This window comes from Dermacentor variabilis, chromosome 1, assembly GCF_050947875.1.
Source record: "Dermacentor variabilis isolate Ectoservices chromosome 1, ASM5094787v1, whole genome shotgun sequence".
NCBI lineage: Eukaryota > Metazoa > Arthropoda > Arachnida > Ixodida > Ixodidae > Dermacentor > Dermacentor variabilis.
This window is the reverse complement of record NC_134568.1, coordinates 44,099,158-44,117,908: the sequence shown is the minus strand read 5'-3', so window position 1 is coordinate 44,117,908 and position 18,751 is coordinate 44,099,158. Positions and strand designations below refer to the sequence as shown.

At 46.0% G+C, this 18,751-nt stretch overlaps 1 protein-coding gene across 1 annotated transcript; it reads right to left on the bottom strand.

The window, feature by feature from the left end:
• Positions 1-687: 687 nt before the first annotated feature.
• On the bottom strand, positions 688-14,520 carry LOC142572789 (uncharacterized). Its single transcript, XM_075682187.1, has 4 exons — positions 14,399-14,520; positions 14,120-14,202; positions 7,200-7,322; positions 688-832 (listed from the first exon to the last, which is right to left on the bottom strand). The coding sequence occupies exons 2-4, from the start codon at positions 14,194-14,196 to the stop codon at positions 688-690; spliced, it is 345 nt and encodes a 114-aa protein (XP_075538302.1). The 5' UTR covers positions 14,197-14,202; positions 14,399-14,520.
• Between the last annotated feature and the right edge of the window lie 4,231 nt (positions 14,521-18,751).

The following is an 18,751-nucleotide window of genomic DNA, read 5'->3' as shown; positions in this document are numbered from 1 at the left end:
AGCAGTTGTCCTTGGCAGAAAGCAAATTTTTGCTATTGGAAAAGTATGGTCTACGATTAATCATGAATGTCACATGACTAACGGCCACGTCCTTTGCTATATAGGACTGTGAGATCAGGAGCAATATGGGGTACGATTGCTAATCCATAAGGACGTAGCGGACAATATTAAAGAATTCTACAGCATTAATGAGAGGGTAGCAGTAGTCGTAATAAAACCTAATAAGAGGTATGTAATAAAGGTAGTACAAGCCTTCGCTCCAACTTCCCGTCATGATGATGATGAAATAGATCAGTTTTATGAAGATGTTGAATTAGCGATGAGAAAAGTGCAAACTCTGTATACTGTTGTAATAGGCGACTTCAATGCAAAAGTAGGTAAAAAGCAAGTGGTAAAAAATAAAGTCGCAACTACGGCGTGGATTCCACGAACGCTATAGGAGCGATGCTCGTAGAATTGCTGACAGGGGCAATTGAGTCAGGGGCAATTGGGGATCGCAGAGAGCGGCCTTCATCATGCAGTGGTCACAAGATAGACAGATAATGATGATTAGGATCGACATTTCTCTATCTTTTCTTTTTAGGTCAGTGTAATCATGATTCTCAGAAAGCTTTGTTACTTTTTTCAGATATAATACAATGTGTCAGTGAAAAACAAACTTTGGTCTAGACATTGCGGACAGCGAATCTAAAGAAAGGGTGGCTGACTCGCCTTGGAGATCTTCGCCTTGCCGTACTGTTCAACGAAGGTGAAGGTAATGCATCCGGAGAAGAAGCAGACGGCGTGGTAGAATGGAAGCTCGTAGTAGTACGTTGTTGTGTCGAGTACGACTCTGCGAACAGGAAAGAAAGAAAAAAGGCATGTGCTGGCCGATTAGGCTGAACTACACGCCGATTCCCACAAAGACGATTTCATTGCTAAAGTTAACTCCCCAAAACATAAGTCAGCTAACACGCAAGGCTTGTATTCTTGTATGGCAGGTTTCGAAAACCTAGTGAGTCATGAAGTGTTAAAGTAAATTCTCTTCAGGCATCGTTTACAGATTACCAGCTTACGTGCTTTGTAGTAGCCAATTCATTTAAGAAACCGTTTAACCTGATGAGGAGATGCAATAATACTACTGCTGAAAGCAGCAGTACAAGCATGTATGCCTCAAATAATTCTGGTATTATTTGTGCGCTTACATGAACGGATATATCCTGCAGGAACCGTCGTCACATTCATAGTTCTGCTCATGTAATTTAAATGAAAACTAATGATGACTAGTTATCGTCCAGTGTAAGTGTTTGACTACCAAAAAGAGCAGCAGTGAAATCCCACCATCTTTTGTGTGTGTGACAGCAGGCTTCATGCGGTCGATGGTTGTTTAGAATCCCAAGAGATTGACAGCATGCGCCGTGCCTTAATGGAATGACTCACTATGTAGTTCCCCACCGTTGGCTTGGCCTATAGTGATACATACTTTGAAGACATCGGCACACATCGTGAACTTTTCACGTTGCGCTGTGAAAGTCAGAATGCCATTGAATAGAGTATGATTAAAAGAAAATTTTGTTTGATATAGAAGCACCTTTATCAACACTATTGACGCGATGTGCAGTCGCAGTCGCAAATCACTGTAGCGCGCAGAAGCTCTCCGTCGTCTAATGTTAGCTTGAAGAGCCATTCACCAGACACCATTACAAAGTTCGGTTATACACTGAACGTTGTATAGGGTGCCGTCTAGGGAGCGTTCTTGCGTGGTAATTATTCAAATTACATTATCAGAGGAGAGATGAGAAACTGAAATATCGCGTTGCCATGCTGCCAGGCGGAGAGCTGCAATGCCAAGTAAGACACACACTTCTCCCCCACGACTAGCGCCCGCAAGCAACTCTTCTTCCCTGCATTCTCCCACACCGGAGATGAGGGACCGCGTAACGTTTAAATCATGAGCCCCGCCTCCTTTTACTTCTTACCCCCCCCCCCCCCCCTTGTCATTGGATGATTTACTGAGGTAACATGCCATAACGGATGACGTTGCGGGCAGTGTGTCTTACGTAGAGGGGTTGGCGCGTGTGTCTTTGACGCTGGCTGGAAACGAGGCTCCCTCGATGTGAAAGGCCTCTTCGCCGGGCTTCGCTTAGGAATTGCATCTGTTTTCGTCCCACATTCTAAAAAGAGTTGCACCCTTTGGAGTGTGTATTTGCCACGCAACAACAATCGCCATCTGTCTTGCCCACATATCCTTTCTTTAACGCTGCGAGCCCGGTACTTCCCAGTAACGAACGGCATGCGCGTTATCAGCATGACATGTCATTGCCGGAAGGAAAGTAGCGAGTGCGGCGTTTTCAAGAAAGGAGACGCAAGCAAGGCTGATGATTATAGTTGTGTGGCAGATATACACACCAAAGGGTGCACACTTTTTTTAGAGTGCGTGCAGCCATTTGATACTCCGGAGACACGATTGTCACCACGGGATCTAGGTGCCACGCTTGTCAGTTAGAAACACCCAAACATGGCGAAGAGTGCTTTAAACACTTCGAGTTTGCACACAGTGATCTCCTTCTGGCTCTCGGTACAAGCCGAAGTAAAGCTAAGCGTGTGCGTGTCTCGCTCCCACGCATGCCCGCCCACAGCAATGGCCGCGTCCTTGTTGCATCTAGTATAGAAGCATACGAATAGCAAGAGCTTCTTATAGGGTATCTTTCGCTCCGAAGCAAATTGTTTAGAATGCACTCGGAACAACTAACAAACACACTCAGAGAACACCCTTTCGCAGTTTTCGAAATTGGGTTCAAGGTCAGCTCTGGGACGTGCAATTTTGCCACTGTTCCTAAAGGAAGAGGCCCACTTATCGTAATGTTGGATGTGTTATTACAGGAGCTGACAAGCTAATGGCAAACAGTATGCATACATCAGTAAGAAAAGCTTCGGGAATCTGGTCTTCCTTGCGGTGCCATTGCGAGGCGTAAAGACTCGAGGTAGACAGGTGAAAAAAGTTAGTCGTCAGTTGACACTGTTTCACATTGGAAGAGCTCGAAACGGGTGTGAAAACAGAAACCGTTTTCAACGACCCTTGAAAGTTCAGAGAGCACTTGCAACGACCTAATTTTGCTTCAACCCTATAATCAGAGATTATTTATTTATATTTTCATTTATATATTTATTTATTTACAAATACTGCAGTTTATTTCACCTCGTTTGTAGGGGAACCAAACTACTGGTGCCTATTCTAGAACAGGGTGAATTAGTGTTTTCTATAATAGCAGTTTTGTATCGCGGGGGGCATTAAGTGCGGCTAAATAACCTAACTTTTTCAGTCATATCATAAGAAGCCAACAAACACTGACACCAAGGACAACATAGGAGAAATTACTTGTGCTTAATAAATGAAATAAAGAAACCGTAATTTAGTCGTAATGAATGTGGATCAAAAAATAACTTGCAAGAAGATGAATGATCAAAAAGAAGCGCTTTACATGTTAGCCAAGTGCTTACTAGTGGTAGCTATATAAACTTCTAGTGATAGTGAACTAATGTTACCGGGTAGAAAATGCCAAAGCTCTATTGTATGTGGAAAAAAAAACTGTATTTGAATGCGTTAGTACGAGCATAAATAGCTGTTATCTTCAAGGCGTGGGAGCTACGGGTACAACTTACGTTATTAAATGTGTTATAGTTACAGTCAGGAAGACAAGAGGTGGAGTTATTAATTGCATATAAAAGTTTTAAGGCTTCAATGCGATAACGTGAAAGGGATGGCTCAATGTTCGAAGATTGTTGAGCCTGCGTTGGTGAGAAACTGCGGCTCTAATTTTGGCGAATGCAAGGGATAGATTTTTCTTGAATATTATTGAGCCAGTTTATTTCACCTCGTTTGTATAGGGGAACCAAACTACTGGTGCCTATTCTAGAACAGGGTGAATTAGTGTTTTCTATAATAGCAGTTTTGTATCGCGGGGGGCATTAAGTGCGGCTAAATAACCTAACTTTTTCAGTCATATCATAAGAAGCCAACAAACACTGACACCAAGGACAACATAGGAGAAATTACTTGTGCTTAATAAATGAAATAAAGAAACGATAATTTAGTCGAAATGAAAGTGGATCAAAAAATAACTTGCCGCAGGTGGGGAACGATCCCACAACCTCCGCATTTCACGTGCGATGCTCTACCAGTTGAGCTACCAGTTGAGCTACCAGATGACATAAAAAAATAAAATAAAATAAATGAAATGGAATAAAGAAACGATAATTTAGTGGATATGAAAGTGGATGAAAAAACAACTTCATATATTAAGCACAAGTAATTTCCCCTATGTTGCCCTTGGTGTCAGTGTTTGTTGGCTTCTTATGATATGACTAATAAAAATAGGGCCCCTCAGTTACTCCCTATTTTTCTCGCTTATTACATAACGAGGGTCTTGAAGCCGGCAACATTGAGGCCTCCAGCTATATGTGTGGGTTTATTGACGGGTGGCCTTCACTCAAAAAGATCGCGTTCTCGTGACGCCTGCTGCAGAAAGGATGTTCCACATCCGCCTCCAAAGTCTGTGGGTAGTGGCGCTGGCTAACACTCCCACGGTTCTACTAGGAAACATAAATACCCAAGAAAGTAAATGGGGAAACGTTTCCGCGGTAGTTGAGTTGGTAGAGCATCGCACGCGAAATGTGAAGGTTGTGGAATCGTTTCCCACATGCGGCAAGTTTTTTCATCCACTTTCATTTGCAGTAATTTATCGTTTCTTTATTACATTTATTAAGCACAAGTAATGTCCCCTATGCTGTCCTGGGTGACAGCGTTTGTTGGCTTCTTATGGTATGAGTAATAAAAATCGGGCCCCTCGGTTAACCCCCTCTCTTCTCGTTTCTAACTTTTTTAGGGCTTTGCCGTTTATATATTTAATGCGTTTAGAGCATGAAAAATGTTGTGTTAGAACGACACCTAAGCATTTATATTGAGACACTTCTTAAGTTGGATGCCATCCAGAGAATAATCGAACGAGAGGGGGCTCTGTCAATTGGAAAATGACATCAAGACTGTTGTACTACAGTTGATGTTCATTTGCCGCGTTTTGCACCAAGTACAGAAAGACATAATACATTGGGCAAGACGGTGATGGTTATCAATGGAGTTAATAGATTCGTATAATACACAGTCATCTGCATAAAGTGTGATTTTAGTTTGGCTGCTACGAGGTAACTCATTAATATATATCAGAAATAATAAAGGGCCTAATACGGATCCCTGATTAACGGCTGACATAACGTCGACAGGAGTTGATTCCACTGAGTTGAAAGAAACACATTGTGAGCGACAGTGAAGAAAGTTGGCTATCCAAGAAACAAGACAGGGATTATTGAGTTTGGCGTTTACTTTTACCAGTAGTTTAGAATGAATCACAGAGACAAAAACTGTCGGTGAGCTGTCGTCAATGACACTTCAACAAAGGTGATCAAGTATAAGAGTACCCTGACATAAACAACGACTATCTTTAGAGCGTCGCAAATATATACTTTCCAATGCGCCGGTAAAATGGCGCAGGGTACGCATCCCAGAAAACACCGTCATTTCAAAATAGAAAAAGAGAAAGGTCGCTCTTGCCATAAACCATCTCCTGAAAAGTTATGTCCGCCTGTTAGACGATGGTTGTAAGCCATTTTTGAGGCTATGAACATCCGTGCTTAAGCAAAAGTGAACAAACTTCCTTGAAAAAGCCTTTTGCCTCTTATATAAGGTGTCCCAGCTGTGCAGAAAGGACACAATATTCTTTTTTATAATTTTTTTCACGTGTACGCTGCCACTTGTGGACTCGATCGAATTGCAAGTTTGAAGAAATCGGAAAACGAAGTAAAGAAGGCGAACTGAAGGCAGGTGGCACGGGAGCTGGAAGGAAAAAAGAACGAAACCAAAGAAGTGCTAGGTGACGAACGTGCGGAGGAGCTCGAACCACGGTGGTAGCAGATCGTGGGCGACGTTCGGGAAGGGCTCCTGCCGTTGTTCCTGCTGCGTCCGAGTGACCAAGGGCCAGATGCGGAGGCCTGTTTCGGGACCAAGGCCTGCTGAGCGGCTCATGCCAGGGCGCAGTTGCTGAGGGTCGTTCCTGGACGAGGCCTACCGAGGTGCTCGTGGGGTGACCCCGGGCCGCGGGCCTCGTGAGTTGCGGCCGGATATCGCAGTGGTGTCCTCTACGTAGGCAGGCGCCGCAAACCGGAGCGCAGCCGTGCGCCGGCGACGGTTCCAGCCGCAGCAACCGTGCCACCTCTGCCTCGGCTCGCCTCGGCTACCATACAGCGCAACGACAAGCGGGCTATCACGGCCCAAACTGTGAGATGGTGTTTTGAACACTTGACGCGCCGAACGTTCGTGTAGGACTGGTTCTTTTAACTCCTTGTCCTTCTCTGGACTGAGTGTCGCGTACATCTGCCTGCGCGTGAAGCTTGACCGGTGATGCTGTATTTTTTTTTCCTTTCAATTACTCTGCCCATCGTTTGTGTGAAAGATAAACATTTGCTTTTGCCTACTAGCGTTTCTTGCACATCCTTTTTCGTCCTAAGACACACAAACTAGTGACGAGCGTCCATAATTAACACACAAGCTAGCGCTAAGCTGTTGAATAAAAAATAAGAGAAAACAAAGTCTAAGATACGATTTCAAGATGTACTGTGTTCGGCGTTTGGGGGCCTGAGAGCCGAGCACCATAGGTCTTAAAATCGTACCTAGCATTATTTTTAATCACTTTTTTATTTGACTTGCTTGGCTAACTTTAGCTGGGACACACAGGATATGCGACAACCCGTAAGTACAGGTATAGCCGTTCTTATAAAATCAATTGGAGGGAAAAAAAACGAAAATGGTGAGAGGGAGCCGAGGGAAACAAACGAAAAAAACGCATTTTTACAACGCATATTTTGCTTCTCCAAGAACAGCGCCAATCATTGCTCCTAGTAATATGAAAAATATGAAGCACAAAATTGAAGGTTGAGAATGACCTTCACCGTCTTTCTGTAGCTGTATCGCGCGAGTGTTAAAGCCTTCCAAGAAACGGTTCACTATAGTAGTGTGCGGGCCCTCTCTCATGAAACATGATAACACAGAATGACTGAGATTTCTAGTGTGTGCGGAACTCTCTACGTGCCCCACGGCCACGTGCGACATTTTCTTTCACAGATGCTGAAATATTTACGTGAAAGAGTAGACGTAAAGCGTTTCTTACGTATATGACGGGTACAATGGAACAATAAATGGCAGCATATGGGTGCCGTATATTTCCCACGAAGCGATGCCACAACACAGCAGGGACAGTCCAGCGAAGATGAAAGCGACGAGCCATTTCTTTCTGCAAAGAAAACGAAAACTCAATTACAGTACTGAAGAGGCCAACAAAAGGTATTGGGCGGTTCGTTCAATCATCACAGTTAGACAACCCGCTGGAAAGTGTGTTACATGGTCAAAAACGAAAAAGAACTTGGCTTTCGACGCAGCTCGAAAGCTAGAGGAAAGAAGACCAACCCTTCCCCTACCTGAAGATTGGAGTAAGCCAAACTTGTCCTGCATAAGCCTGACCTTCGTAACGCTTAAGTAACCCACAGGTAACGGTGCAGGATTGCTTCGGCCTCCCGCTCCCCATGCTCGGGGTCTTCTTTTTTGTTGCTGTCGGATTGCCTGGGCTCGGGTGACTGTAACGGTTGGATTGGCGCGCCGACGGCGAGCCCTTTCATGGGCGAATTCTCGCCGCCGCTCGTCGAATGCTGCCTGTTCCTCAGCGGAATGCAGAACGCGAGGCCATCCCGTCTGTTTTCCGAGACTGAACTGCACGGAAATGAAGCCAGCGCAGTGCGCGCGGCATGGCTCTAACGGCTGGATCGGCGCTCCCACGGCGAGCAGTTTCACGGGCTAGTTCTCGCCGCCGTTTGTCGAAGGCTGCCTGTTCCTTGGGGGACCACACAACTCGTGGCAGCCCCGTCCCTTTCCCGAGACTGAACTCAACGGAAACGAAACCGGTGCAGGCTAAGCGCACACGAAACTTTTTCATGCCCTTTCCATCCCCGTCTTAGGCGAAACGGCTCTGATTGGTTGCATGCGTGGCGTGAGCACGCACCTACGTAGCTGGAATCCTTGCTAATGACTCGCGTTCCGGTGCTTGCGCAGCTGTCATGTCATCCAACCGCCCTTTGCTGCAGCTCCTCTGCTCTGGGAGCGACCGGGTTTTTTTTATTGCGTGACCACGACAACGCCACCAAAACTTCTGAGCCAATACAAGCTTCGCTTGAAAAGCCGGGTACCTTAGCAACCCAACGACGGGAGTGTTGAATAGGGAGCTGCGGTGAGTATTGATGCGAGTACCGGAAGAAAGAGTAGCACAGAGATGCACGTCCATCTGCACTGAAGTCTTTGCTTTATATGAAAAATGGCGCGGTAGAAAGCTCAATGGCATGTCAGCGTGCGGCATGAAACAGGCACACATTGGTGAGTGTCAGTGGAAAACTAATTATTTATTTCGGCGCGCTACGTAGCGCCCTGCTAGGAAGGTTGCCAGCATTCTCACATGCTCCATAAGCGCCTGAACATAGAGGAAAAAACACAAGTTCACAGTCTCAGGAATTGAAAGAAAAGCACGCGCAAACACGTATGAATAATTGAAACAACCGAAAAATGAGCTGCCACGTGCGCAATACTTGTCTTTGAAGTGCGAATGCCGCTTTCGTGGCAGCATATCGGCATATATGCGTTTACTGCTTCGAAGTATAGCGGCGACAAGACCATATCCTAGCTTACTATGCTCCAGTTGAAATCACTGCCCTGTTAGGCTTAGCTAAAACATTGGGAAAAAGCGAATTGCGGAGTTTCTCATGTTAAACTGAATGACATCTATAAAAAGGCATTGTGCCGCTTGACTACGTGCACGATGCACTCCCCCTACAGGACAAACGGTGGATACACGTATTCATAGCTTCACGGCAGCGAATGCATGAAACCATTATTCAGAGAACTACGTTACGTATAACAGACTATAAAGGAGGAGACGTCTTCGTCGGGAAAATCATGTTCGAGCACACACATACGACCCGGAGAACCCCACCAAGATCCAGTTGACCTGGGAAGGTATTCTGTAAGAGTCCATCTAGTGGGCATTTCCATTTTGTCTACTGTTGAAGTTTTGATTGGCGGTCTGCGCGGCGCGTCCATAGCAGCCATGCACCGCAGCCAATAATACTTCAGCCGCATACGAAATGGATAGGTCTACTAGGTGGAGTCTTACAGAATACCGCCCCTGGGCTGATCGTGGACGTTGCATGCGTGGCCAAAATTCTCGATGGACCGCTGCTTCAACTAACGGGTAGCCGACGTAAACTAATAAGGTGTGCTGGACGTGGCCCTCATGCGCAGTAGCCATGCCACGGAACAATGACTGGACGTCTCACGCCCCATGACGGCACGTGCAGAAGGACGCATCCGGCTGAACCAACCGTCTCGCTCCATGTCCGTCACGGTATCGACGCGCTACTGCTTTCAAGCCGTCGTCCGCTGCTCGGGAGTTTCGGCCGCCACACAAGCAGTATAGCCTCATCGGCCGCGCGGCGGCGTCTGTCAGTGGCATCAGCGTGGACACGTGTATGTGAAGGCTCCGTAACCTCCGTGGAAGAGATCTCTGTCGAAGCGGGAAGAAGCGACAACACCACACGCCGCGGCTAATCAGGACCCGGCGCTTTGCAGAACGTCGGCGATAGCACGCTCCTGCACTCACGAGACCACGGCGCTTCTCCTTTCCCGGGGCACGCTCAGCGCCTCTCGGCGCGCCGTGGTGGGAGAAGGGTTGCAACGCGATAGCATTAAGAAGCCCGTGTCGCAGAACATCTGGCGTCGGACGTCGTTTAGACAAAAATGATTTTCGAACCACCCATACCCGGGCGCTCCATGTGGCGCAAGAAATTTGCTGTACTAATTGAACTTCTCAAGCTAAAATACGTGAAAAAATCGTAAACTATGACTTACGCACACCCTACAGACACGATAGTTCTGGGATTGTAATGTGGTTATACAAGAAAACATAATTCTATTACTCGAAAGCTCAAAGAAACCCCTTTTCCAGCGTTTCTACGATTCATAGACCAGCCGCGGTGTCCGCCAGTTGCGCGCGCTGGCGCGCAGGTGTATTGGGGGCCAAGGAGCGGCGCGCCTGGTTCCCTGCAATACCTCCAGCTGGCCATCACCTCCGTCGCGCCGTGGCCCGCGCAAGAGGCCGCTTTTCTACCACAGAGCCCGCTTTCGTGCCTAGAGTTCGCGGGCAGTGTTTCCCGGTAAACATTACGGTTACATACGTTCCATTTGCCAGGAAGCGTGAGAAGCTATCAGGGAATTTTGAATGCTATCGCGTTCCACTCTTAAAGGCGAAGCTTAAGCGTCCTCGAAATTTTTGATGACATAGCCAATTAGCGGAGCAACCCTATATCGCTCCTGTGGAATGCTGCCGCACAAGAAAAATTGCCACCAATTTCATCTCACGATGAGCGTTGACGCTAATGCGATCAGCGTTCAAGCAATATAGCGACACACCGTATTGCCTACACCGAAACGCGTCATTTATGAACGGCGTACTGCAGCTGGGCTCCTCTCTCATGGTTCATGCTGCGCCATCCCGTGGTGCGCCCACGAAGTGCCGGTCCTTTTGCGCAGGCTTCGAGATTGCATCAGTTACGGGAAGGCGCATACCGAAACGCGTCATGTGACTGCGTTGTGCAGATGGGCTCCTGTCGCGGTTCCATGATGGTGATGAAGTTCACTTATTTGCATCGGCTATGAAACGGGGCGGTGACAAATAATCACCTAGGCTGCTCGAGTTAAACAGGTGTGCTATAGGTGCTTTTGATTGCAACATTTCTGTGTACAGGGCCTTCTTTATTGTTGCGCAAATTTTTTCGAAATTGTCTGTGGCAGTTAGCACAATTCTAACCTTTGATCGCAATTACTCGATGAGGCGGCCATTACTTCTGCGAGAAACCAAAAGGCCTAACTGAATAATATAACTTAATTGCGCTAACTGACTTTTTATTTATTTATGCACTACACATATTTCAATCTTGCAATTGTAGCCAGTGAGTTCGTAAGGCATATCCTCTTGGAACGAATTCTCAGGACTCCACTAGTTTCGAGATATTAATTTTTAAATGTGTCCGAGAAAATCTGTTGGCGCTCCAGTTACTTTGTGCAACAATGTATAAAACAACCGTTCTCTTAACGTGGAACAACAGTGCATTTTCACAGCAATTTTGACTGTGCATATCTCGAAACCAGCGCCATCCTCGCAATTCATTCCAAGTCTATATGCCTTGCGTACTCAATAGCTATAATTCGTAGACTGAACTATGTGCCGTAATATAATTATGAAGGTATAATTACCGTAATTATGTTTAATTATTCAATTATAAGTTTTGATTTCTCCTATAATGGACGGAAGGAAAAAGTGGAGAAGGAAAGGCAGGGAGGTTAACCAGTTTAGCTTAACCGGTTTGCTACCCTACACATGAGAGTGGGATGGGGGATGAAAGATGGGGAGGAGAGAGAGTATAATAATTGGCTGCCTCATCAAGTAATTTATATCAAGGGTTTTTCATTGTGATACATGCCACAGGAAATTGTTTGTAATTTGGTGCAGCTAAAAAAAAACTTCTCTTCCTCAAAACTTCGCTATCTACATAGAACCGTTACTTATGCCTGTAACGGATCAGGTCGTATCACTCTGCTCTGTGGTTTTTTTCCGCCAATGTTCGAAAGATCTCTTGCTTATCTAGACTGCTGTCCGGTTGATGCTTCCGTCCACATTAAATACAAGTGCTTCTGGAAGGTGCACGTTACCTACGGGTCTCATTGGGTGAATGACTTCGCATTCCATTACGATTTGCTCAGTGATCTCCGGATTTTTGGTGCAGCACACACATATTTCATATTGTTGAGAATATTTGCTCCGGTATGTCTCTGTCCTTATGAAATTTGCTCCAGCCTCAAATAGCAAGGCACTGCCCTTTGTGTTACAGTACACATTTTCCCTTCTAATTTCTTTCTTACCGTTCTTGTAAATCTCCATCGTATTTTTTGTTCTCATTCTTTGCGCCCAATTTACTGTCTCTGTTTCTTTCGCTTTCTCTTTGATGAATCCTGGTTGTCTATTTAGACTTTCCATTACCCTGTATTTGGTGTCCAACTTTCTTGACCGCCTCCTCCATTCTTTGTCCACGCTTTCATGTAGAGAGGCTTGTGCGTTTCAGCCGCCCGCCTATTTGATCCATGTTCCTGTGTTCTTCTTCAAAACTAATTTTCTCTGCGCGTCTCTGGCTTCAAACGAGGCCCAATCCATGTCATTCTGCGCTGCCTCATTTGTGATTTTGACGTGGGCTCCCAGAGCCAACCGGCCTATCGATCTTTGGTGAACTTCCAACCCCCGACAAGATATCCGATTTTAATCAAAGAATTACATTTCTCGCCATTTCTACACCATTTCTCGTTTTCATACTCCTCGCACTACCTAATATTTATTGTGGCCCCGAAGTGCTCTTTGTTTGATTATCGCTTCCCTTTTTACTTTCAGATTATTTTGGAGGATGATTGATTAAGTCTTTCCTTCATTTATGTATACGCAAAGCTATTTATATTGCTTAGTATGGTTACGACTTGCTGTTCAATTGACGCCACCTAATTATACGTCTTTTCAATAAAGATCACGGGTTGCCGTGAATAAACCAGTTAAAAGTTACCGCCCGTGTCATTTTTGTGTTCTCTTCCGCTGTCCCCATCTATATTTGCGGTCAATATGAGATGCAGTAAAGAGACTAGGTAGATAGACGCAAAATGGCTGAAGTAGGCTGAGAATGTGAATCACATCAAAAATGTTAAGGGGCGCAATGTTCCTATGGATAAATTGTAGGCGTTAAGTACCACAGGAACAAGAACCTGTGTTTGCTGATAATGCGGTGGTGGTTTCGGATACCGCAAAATGAAAAACAAAAACACTAAAAGAAAGGCGCTGCGATGTGTCCACGAACAAGATATGAGTGAAAAATTACTGCGAAAGCTACATAAAACGCGCCAGCTGAGTGCGGTATCATGCACGCATGACGTCGGTGTCGTACCTGCTGCATGCCCTGACTGCCCTTTTGAGTTAATGATAATAATAATAATAATAATAATAATAATAATAATAATAATAATAATAATAATAATAATAATAATAATAATACCCCCCTCGACTAGCCGGTCTCACAGAGTGTAAGGCAATGGTACGCCGTAGTTGCTCAGTGGCTATGGCGTTGGGACGCTGAGCACCAATTCGCGGGATCGAATCCCGGCCACGGCGGCCGCATTTCGATGGGGGCGGAAAGCGAAAACACCAGTGCACTTAGATTTAGGCGCACGTTGAAGAAACCCAGCTGGTCGAAATTTCCGGAGTCCTCCACTATGGCGTGCCTCATAATCGGAAAGTGGTTTCTGATTAAAAGGGGGACAGTTATCGTCCTTGCCAATTCTTCCGCCCCGTTGTCAGACTAAACGCCGCACACAACAGCCACGTCACATCATGGAGCAGCCTTGCGCCGATTCTAACTCTCTTGCATGCGCAATCATTTAAACGACAATTAAAATTTGGAGTCGGATATCTCGGAGAATAGACACGCTAGGAGAATTCTTTCAAGTCAAACTGCGTAGAAACACGACTACCTCTAACTTTTCATAACCAATATAACCACTTACTGCAGTCAACTGAAAAGTGAATTATTCAATTTTAGTTCATTGGGCTGCTGACAGAGATAATTATCATCTCACTTTGTGTCCTCGTGGCCACATAACTTATTTGCACAGGCAGTCTTCGCGTGCCTCCCTGTGCCTAATTTTAAGAAAACCGTGAAGCTTAACTTTGAACACGCTGTATATAACATAATGGAGTGCTTAAAAGTAAAGAATCCTGAACAATTTTCAAAGTACGATTGCGCATACTTGATGCCTACAGTGCTACAATTACCATTAAATTCTGGTGCAAAAATTGAGGTCAAAGCCAGTGGTGGTGTGCGTTACTTCGACACGTGAGGGTTGCATGGAAGAAACAGAAAGAAAAAAAAACTCGAATACAATCTCATAAGCACTTACCTTCGAAATGTCTGGATCACAACTAATGCCACGGTGAAGAGCTGGTAGTCTACAGACAGGTACCACAAGTGTGCCATGGTGGCCTGTGAAAGTGAAATTACAAGGTGGAAAACACGAGAAAAGCATGCGCTGCTGCCACAGTTTTCTATTCTGACTGATCTACCCGTTAGAACGGTTGACACCAGTCGAAATATTTGTAGCTAAAACAAGGCGAATTGACTAAGAGCCTACCCTGTTAAACCTCAAGTCAATAACTTTGTTGCTCGCCTGACACAGTACCTTCAGATATTGAAGGACGCCATCGGTTGCACTGAAATCCGTGAAGTGGCATTCCGAGCACAAGTGGCCTGGCTCTACCCCAAAATATGGAAGATCTCTAGTCTCCCCCCCTGACGACTGCAAACTGCAATGGCGAAGAGTTAGCTTGCAGGTCACTGCTACTGATGTTTCCTACTCGGCAAGGCTGCCGAACAATCGTCCATGACGCCATCAATAAATTCAGTTCTACCTGTGCACTCAATCAACGTCCAGCTAACAATAAGGAATCAAAAGGCCACCACATTGAAAGGTCACCCGTACTAAACATTTTTCTTATTTTATTATACGTGGGCACGCGTTTTTTCACTTTGAAAGAGAGAAATGCTGCATGCTGCGTCGAACGTTTACGGGCAACTGCAGCTGGTGAACAATCAGCGAGCACCGCACCTACTTGGCGAATGTTTGACCTATAGGTGGCAGTGCCATCGCATCAGTAGGTAGCTTGTCGGCTGTGTGCGTAGGGGAATGTCAGCGCAAGAGTCGCTCTGAGTGGTGTGGGACTGTTTTATGCGTGCGAAACGCCCTGATTGCACCGGACTAGCCATATGTCCCCTCCAATGTTGGGGCCATATTCAGAAAGCTTCGGGTGTTTTCGCATTTCGCCCCCATCGAAACGCGGCCACGGCGGCCGCATTTCGATTGGGGCGAAATGCGAAAACACCCGTGTACTTAGATTTAGGCGCACGTTAAAGACCCCAGGTGGTCCAAATTATTCCGGAGTCCCCCAGTACGGTGTGTCTTATAATGAGATCGTGGTTTTGGCACGTAAAACCCCATTATTTTTAACCTGGAAAAGCGAACTTTTTAACCTGGAAAAGCGAAAACATGGCATAACGTTACCAGTCTTTGCTACAAGATGTCCTTCAAAAGTCATCATATCAATGTAATATTTGTGATAGGCGGACACTTACTCTCCGTGTGATATGCACCCCCTGTGAAAATTCTGTACACTGGCACTGAGTAACGTGTGTGAATTTTGTTTCTTGAATGTAATTGCGTACACATGCTCGAATCTTTCTGAACGAGACTGCGGACTATCTTGCTTGGACAATGTATTCCATGCTTTCGGTACGACATTTGACACTAATATAATGACACTCAGGCTCGCCCAGTAGTCTGCTATGCTGCTACGTCAGTGCTCACACCGAGTAGTAGCATATGAAGTGACCGAGCAAGCCTTAGACAGTATAAAAAATACACGCAGAACTTCCTGTGGGAGTTGTCTAAGTATGCGTGAGCATTGTGCAACTTGCTCATCTCCATGCAGCCCATTGTCGTTATCAATGTTATGAAACTTAATCACGCGAGTACAAACGACAGCGCTGCGGCAACATGGATTGGTGCGGACGGCTGCGCAAGGTGAATTGATGACTCAAGCGAAGTATTGCAGGTGGTGGCACCAGGTGGTGGCACCAGGACCTTCCGATAATTATAAGCCGTTATCGCTCTTTAGTATCTTTTCCATCCGTGTCGAACCGTTATGAACCATGACTAAGCGCACTCACGCGGCGGCTTCGTATGGCACCGCCGCACTGGCCGCTCCTCAAAAGCGATCTGCGATGCCGACAAAGAGTGTCGACTGCTGGTAGCTTTCCACGTTGTGTTCCCGCGCTTACTTAGCCTTCAACAGTGACCCGCGGGCCTGTATCGTGAAAACGATCTGTGAAAGTGGCAGAGGGAGGCATGTGCAGAGATCTCCGTGAGCGCTGTGTTCTCGCCGCTTCATTGGCGTTGAAGGGAGAGGCAGCACGAAGATGAATTCGCTCGCTCCTGCGTACGCTATCTCGAATGCGGTCGTCTTACAGGATGGACCAGCGGAGGGACGGGTGGAGGGACAGACGGACGGTTTTCTATTTGTGTAAGCATAGAAATGCTTGCGCATTGAAAACGTCGTAATCCCCTTCTTTCCCACGTAGCTGCTTTCTGCATCAAGACGTCACAACGCAGCCCTCCACCGGCCATGGTAGCTCAGTGTCTAACGGCGTTGCCCTGTGAGCGCGATGTCGCGGGTTCAATCCCGGCCGTGGCGGCAGTATTGCGGTTGAGGCGAAAGGCAAAAAAAAAATGTTTGTTTACTCAGCTTTAGCTGCACGGTAAATGACCCCAGGGGGTCGAAACTATTCCGGAGTTACCTAATATGACATGCCTCATAATCGTGTCATGTTGCTGGCGCAGAAAACCGTATTCTTTTTTTACAGTCAACCCCTTGGGAAAATAAACCAAGATTGGCTTAATAAAGGCTATTGAAATAAATTATGTAGGGCACTGATAGGCATACCGATATATTTTCCTAAGGTTTAGAGGTCTAGGGACTTCGTTTAATACAAAAAAACGAATTCTTGGAAATGTCAAGTCGGTGGCCATTCAAGTGTTTCCTGCACCTGCCTTCACGTGCCTCTGGTACGTGGTTGATTAAGAGCGAACTTATCGCCGGTCAGCCGTCAAACCGCTCTTTACACGCACACAGGATGGTGCTGTTTGTGATCACATCCCTTTGGTTAAGTAGAGTGCTGCAAATAAAAATCATTCTCGAACATATTGTGAAGAAATTTTCATGAACCTCCGCCCGGGTGAGTGCTATCTCTAAATTTTTATTGTCTCCGTTCTTCGTTAATAAATTGCTATCGAATTCGTAAGACAGTTTTTAAGGACACGTCAGATTGTCCAAGCTGTCCATATCATTCCTCTCACAAACATGTCATCCACCACCTGCGCACGACTAGTACCGTCACTTTTCGCTAGGGTGCCTCAAAAGAAACATCGCACTTTTCTTTTCTTAGAAAAGACCAGCGCCTTCCTAGGAATGCTACGTCATCTATGCTAGTGTGTGACAAGGTGTATGAGTTCATTCCGTCATTAGCGTCCTCTTGGGCTGCAGTAACCCTGCTGCTACTATAGCGCGTTGCAACTGTTCCTTTAGTTTTCCCTAAACGTCTGACAGGGCGAGCATAACAGTCGCTCATCCAACCTTGCGATACTATAAGAGACCATGCTGTCACATGCGTACGAACGAGTAGAGCTGTGGACTACTTTCATCTCCACAACGAAAGCTTGTGGCTATCAATAACTGGATCGCTAGGCATGGTGAGTGCATGTGCTCTGGGAAGACCGGCTAGCCCGCAGCTATTTCAGAACAGGCTCTAGCGTTTCAATAAAGATCCATGCTTTGACCACGTAGTCCACCAATTACCTCGGCTACGCGACCGATACATTCTCAAGCCGGCGAAAAAAATAGAGTACACGTTGAGGTTTGCTGCAGGATACAGGAAAATACACGTAGGACACTATTTGCTATACCTGTTGGCGTTCTGGGAGTGGCGCTGAAGACTATGAGCTTTTAGGACATGGATAAACATCCAGGTAGGGATGTCTAGGGACATGGTTGGAGAGAACGAGGAAGCTCTTCACTTGTTGATGCTTCGGAACCAGTGGAGGAGATGAGAACTTGATGACGCTGCTAGGACTCCACTCCTGCGACCAACGCGTTCTTTTCTACGCCATTGTGAATGTCTATGAAGGCGACAGATAATGAGACAATTGCGGCTGGCTGGCGTCGCACGCATGGCGGTGAGTGGCACTGGCGAATCACGTCCAAATTTGAGGCCCTCCGGCGGAAGTACCGACGCCAAATGGCTAGCTACGAAGAGCGGACCTGTCCGTCGACGGAAGCCGGCAGCGTTCTGCGAAAGCTCTACGTCTTTGCGGTGGAGTCGGGCATCCTCAGCATGGTGTAAAGCGGAGCACCTCTCGATGGTTGGCTCACTTCATTTCGCAACCCCCCTATCCCTCGATCCTATAGGCCAATGGGCCATCGTGGTAAATGAAGCTTGATCCTCATTAAAAATCGAACACCTATTTCTTTCGTCCTTAATTCACTCTCATCGAGAAAATCTTTGCCTCATGGCTTCGTTCCATTAGGATCATGGCCGAAGTTAACAAGAATGCTTTTATCTGATAAGCCACTAAAGGGCGATGTCCTGGCAGTGTCGTTACTGCGATAAAACGTTGTAAAACTTGTCACTTACCATGCTAAAAAATATTATGAAGAACTGATGTTTCCACAAGTCAGCGCCTGAAGTTGTCTTTTACCAAAACGCGTAAGTCGCGCTCACTATAACGCATGGTAGTTTCGACAAAGTTTAGTCTCGAATCCCCTGACTATTGTGTCAAAATAAGAAGTGTATTTACGAGTAGAAAAACAATCTCTCAAACGACCGAAATGTCAACTTGTGAACTTTTTTTTTTACTTTGGTCCATGACACGATTGTACGGACCAAAGTTGTTCCGTGGATCTTTCAATTTGAGAAGCTGATA

Excerpts from the sequence above, each read along its gene's own strand:
- LOC142572789 (XM_075682187.1), bottom strand. The coding sequence starts at position 14,196 with ATGGCACACTTGTGGTACCTGTCTGTAGACTACCAGCTCTTCACCGTG. Across the intron at positions 7,323-14,119 it reads GTGATCCAGACATTTCGAAG|AAAGAAATGGCTCGTCGCTT; the intron begins GTAAGTGCTTAT and ends TTTTCTTTGCAG. Across the intron at positions 833-7,199 it reads CCATTGTACCCGTCATATAC|AGTCGTACTCGACACAACAA; the intron begins GTAAGAAACGCT and ends TCCTGTTCGCAG.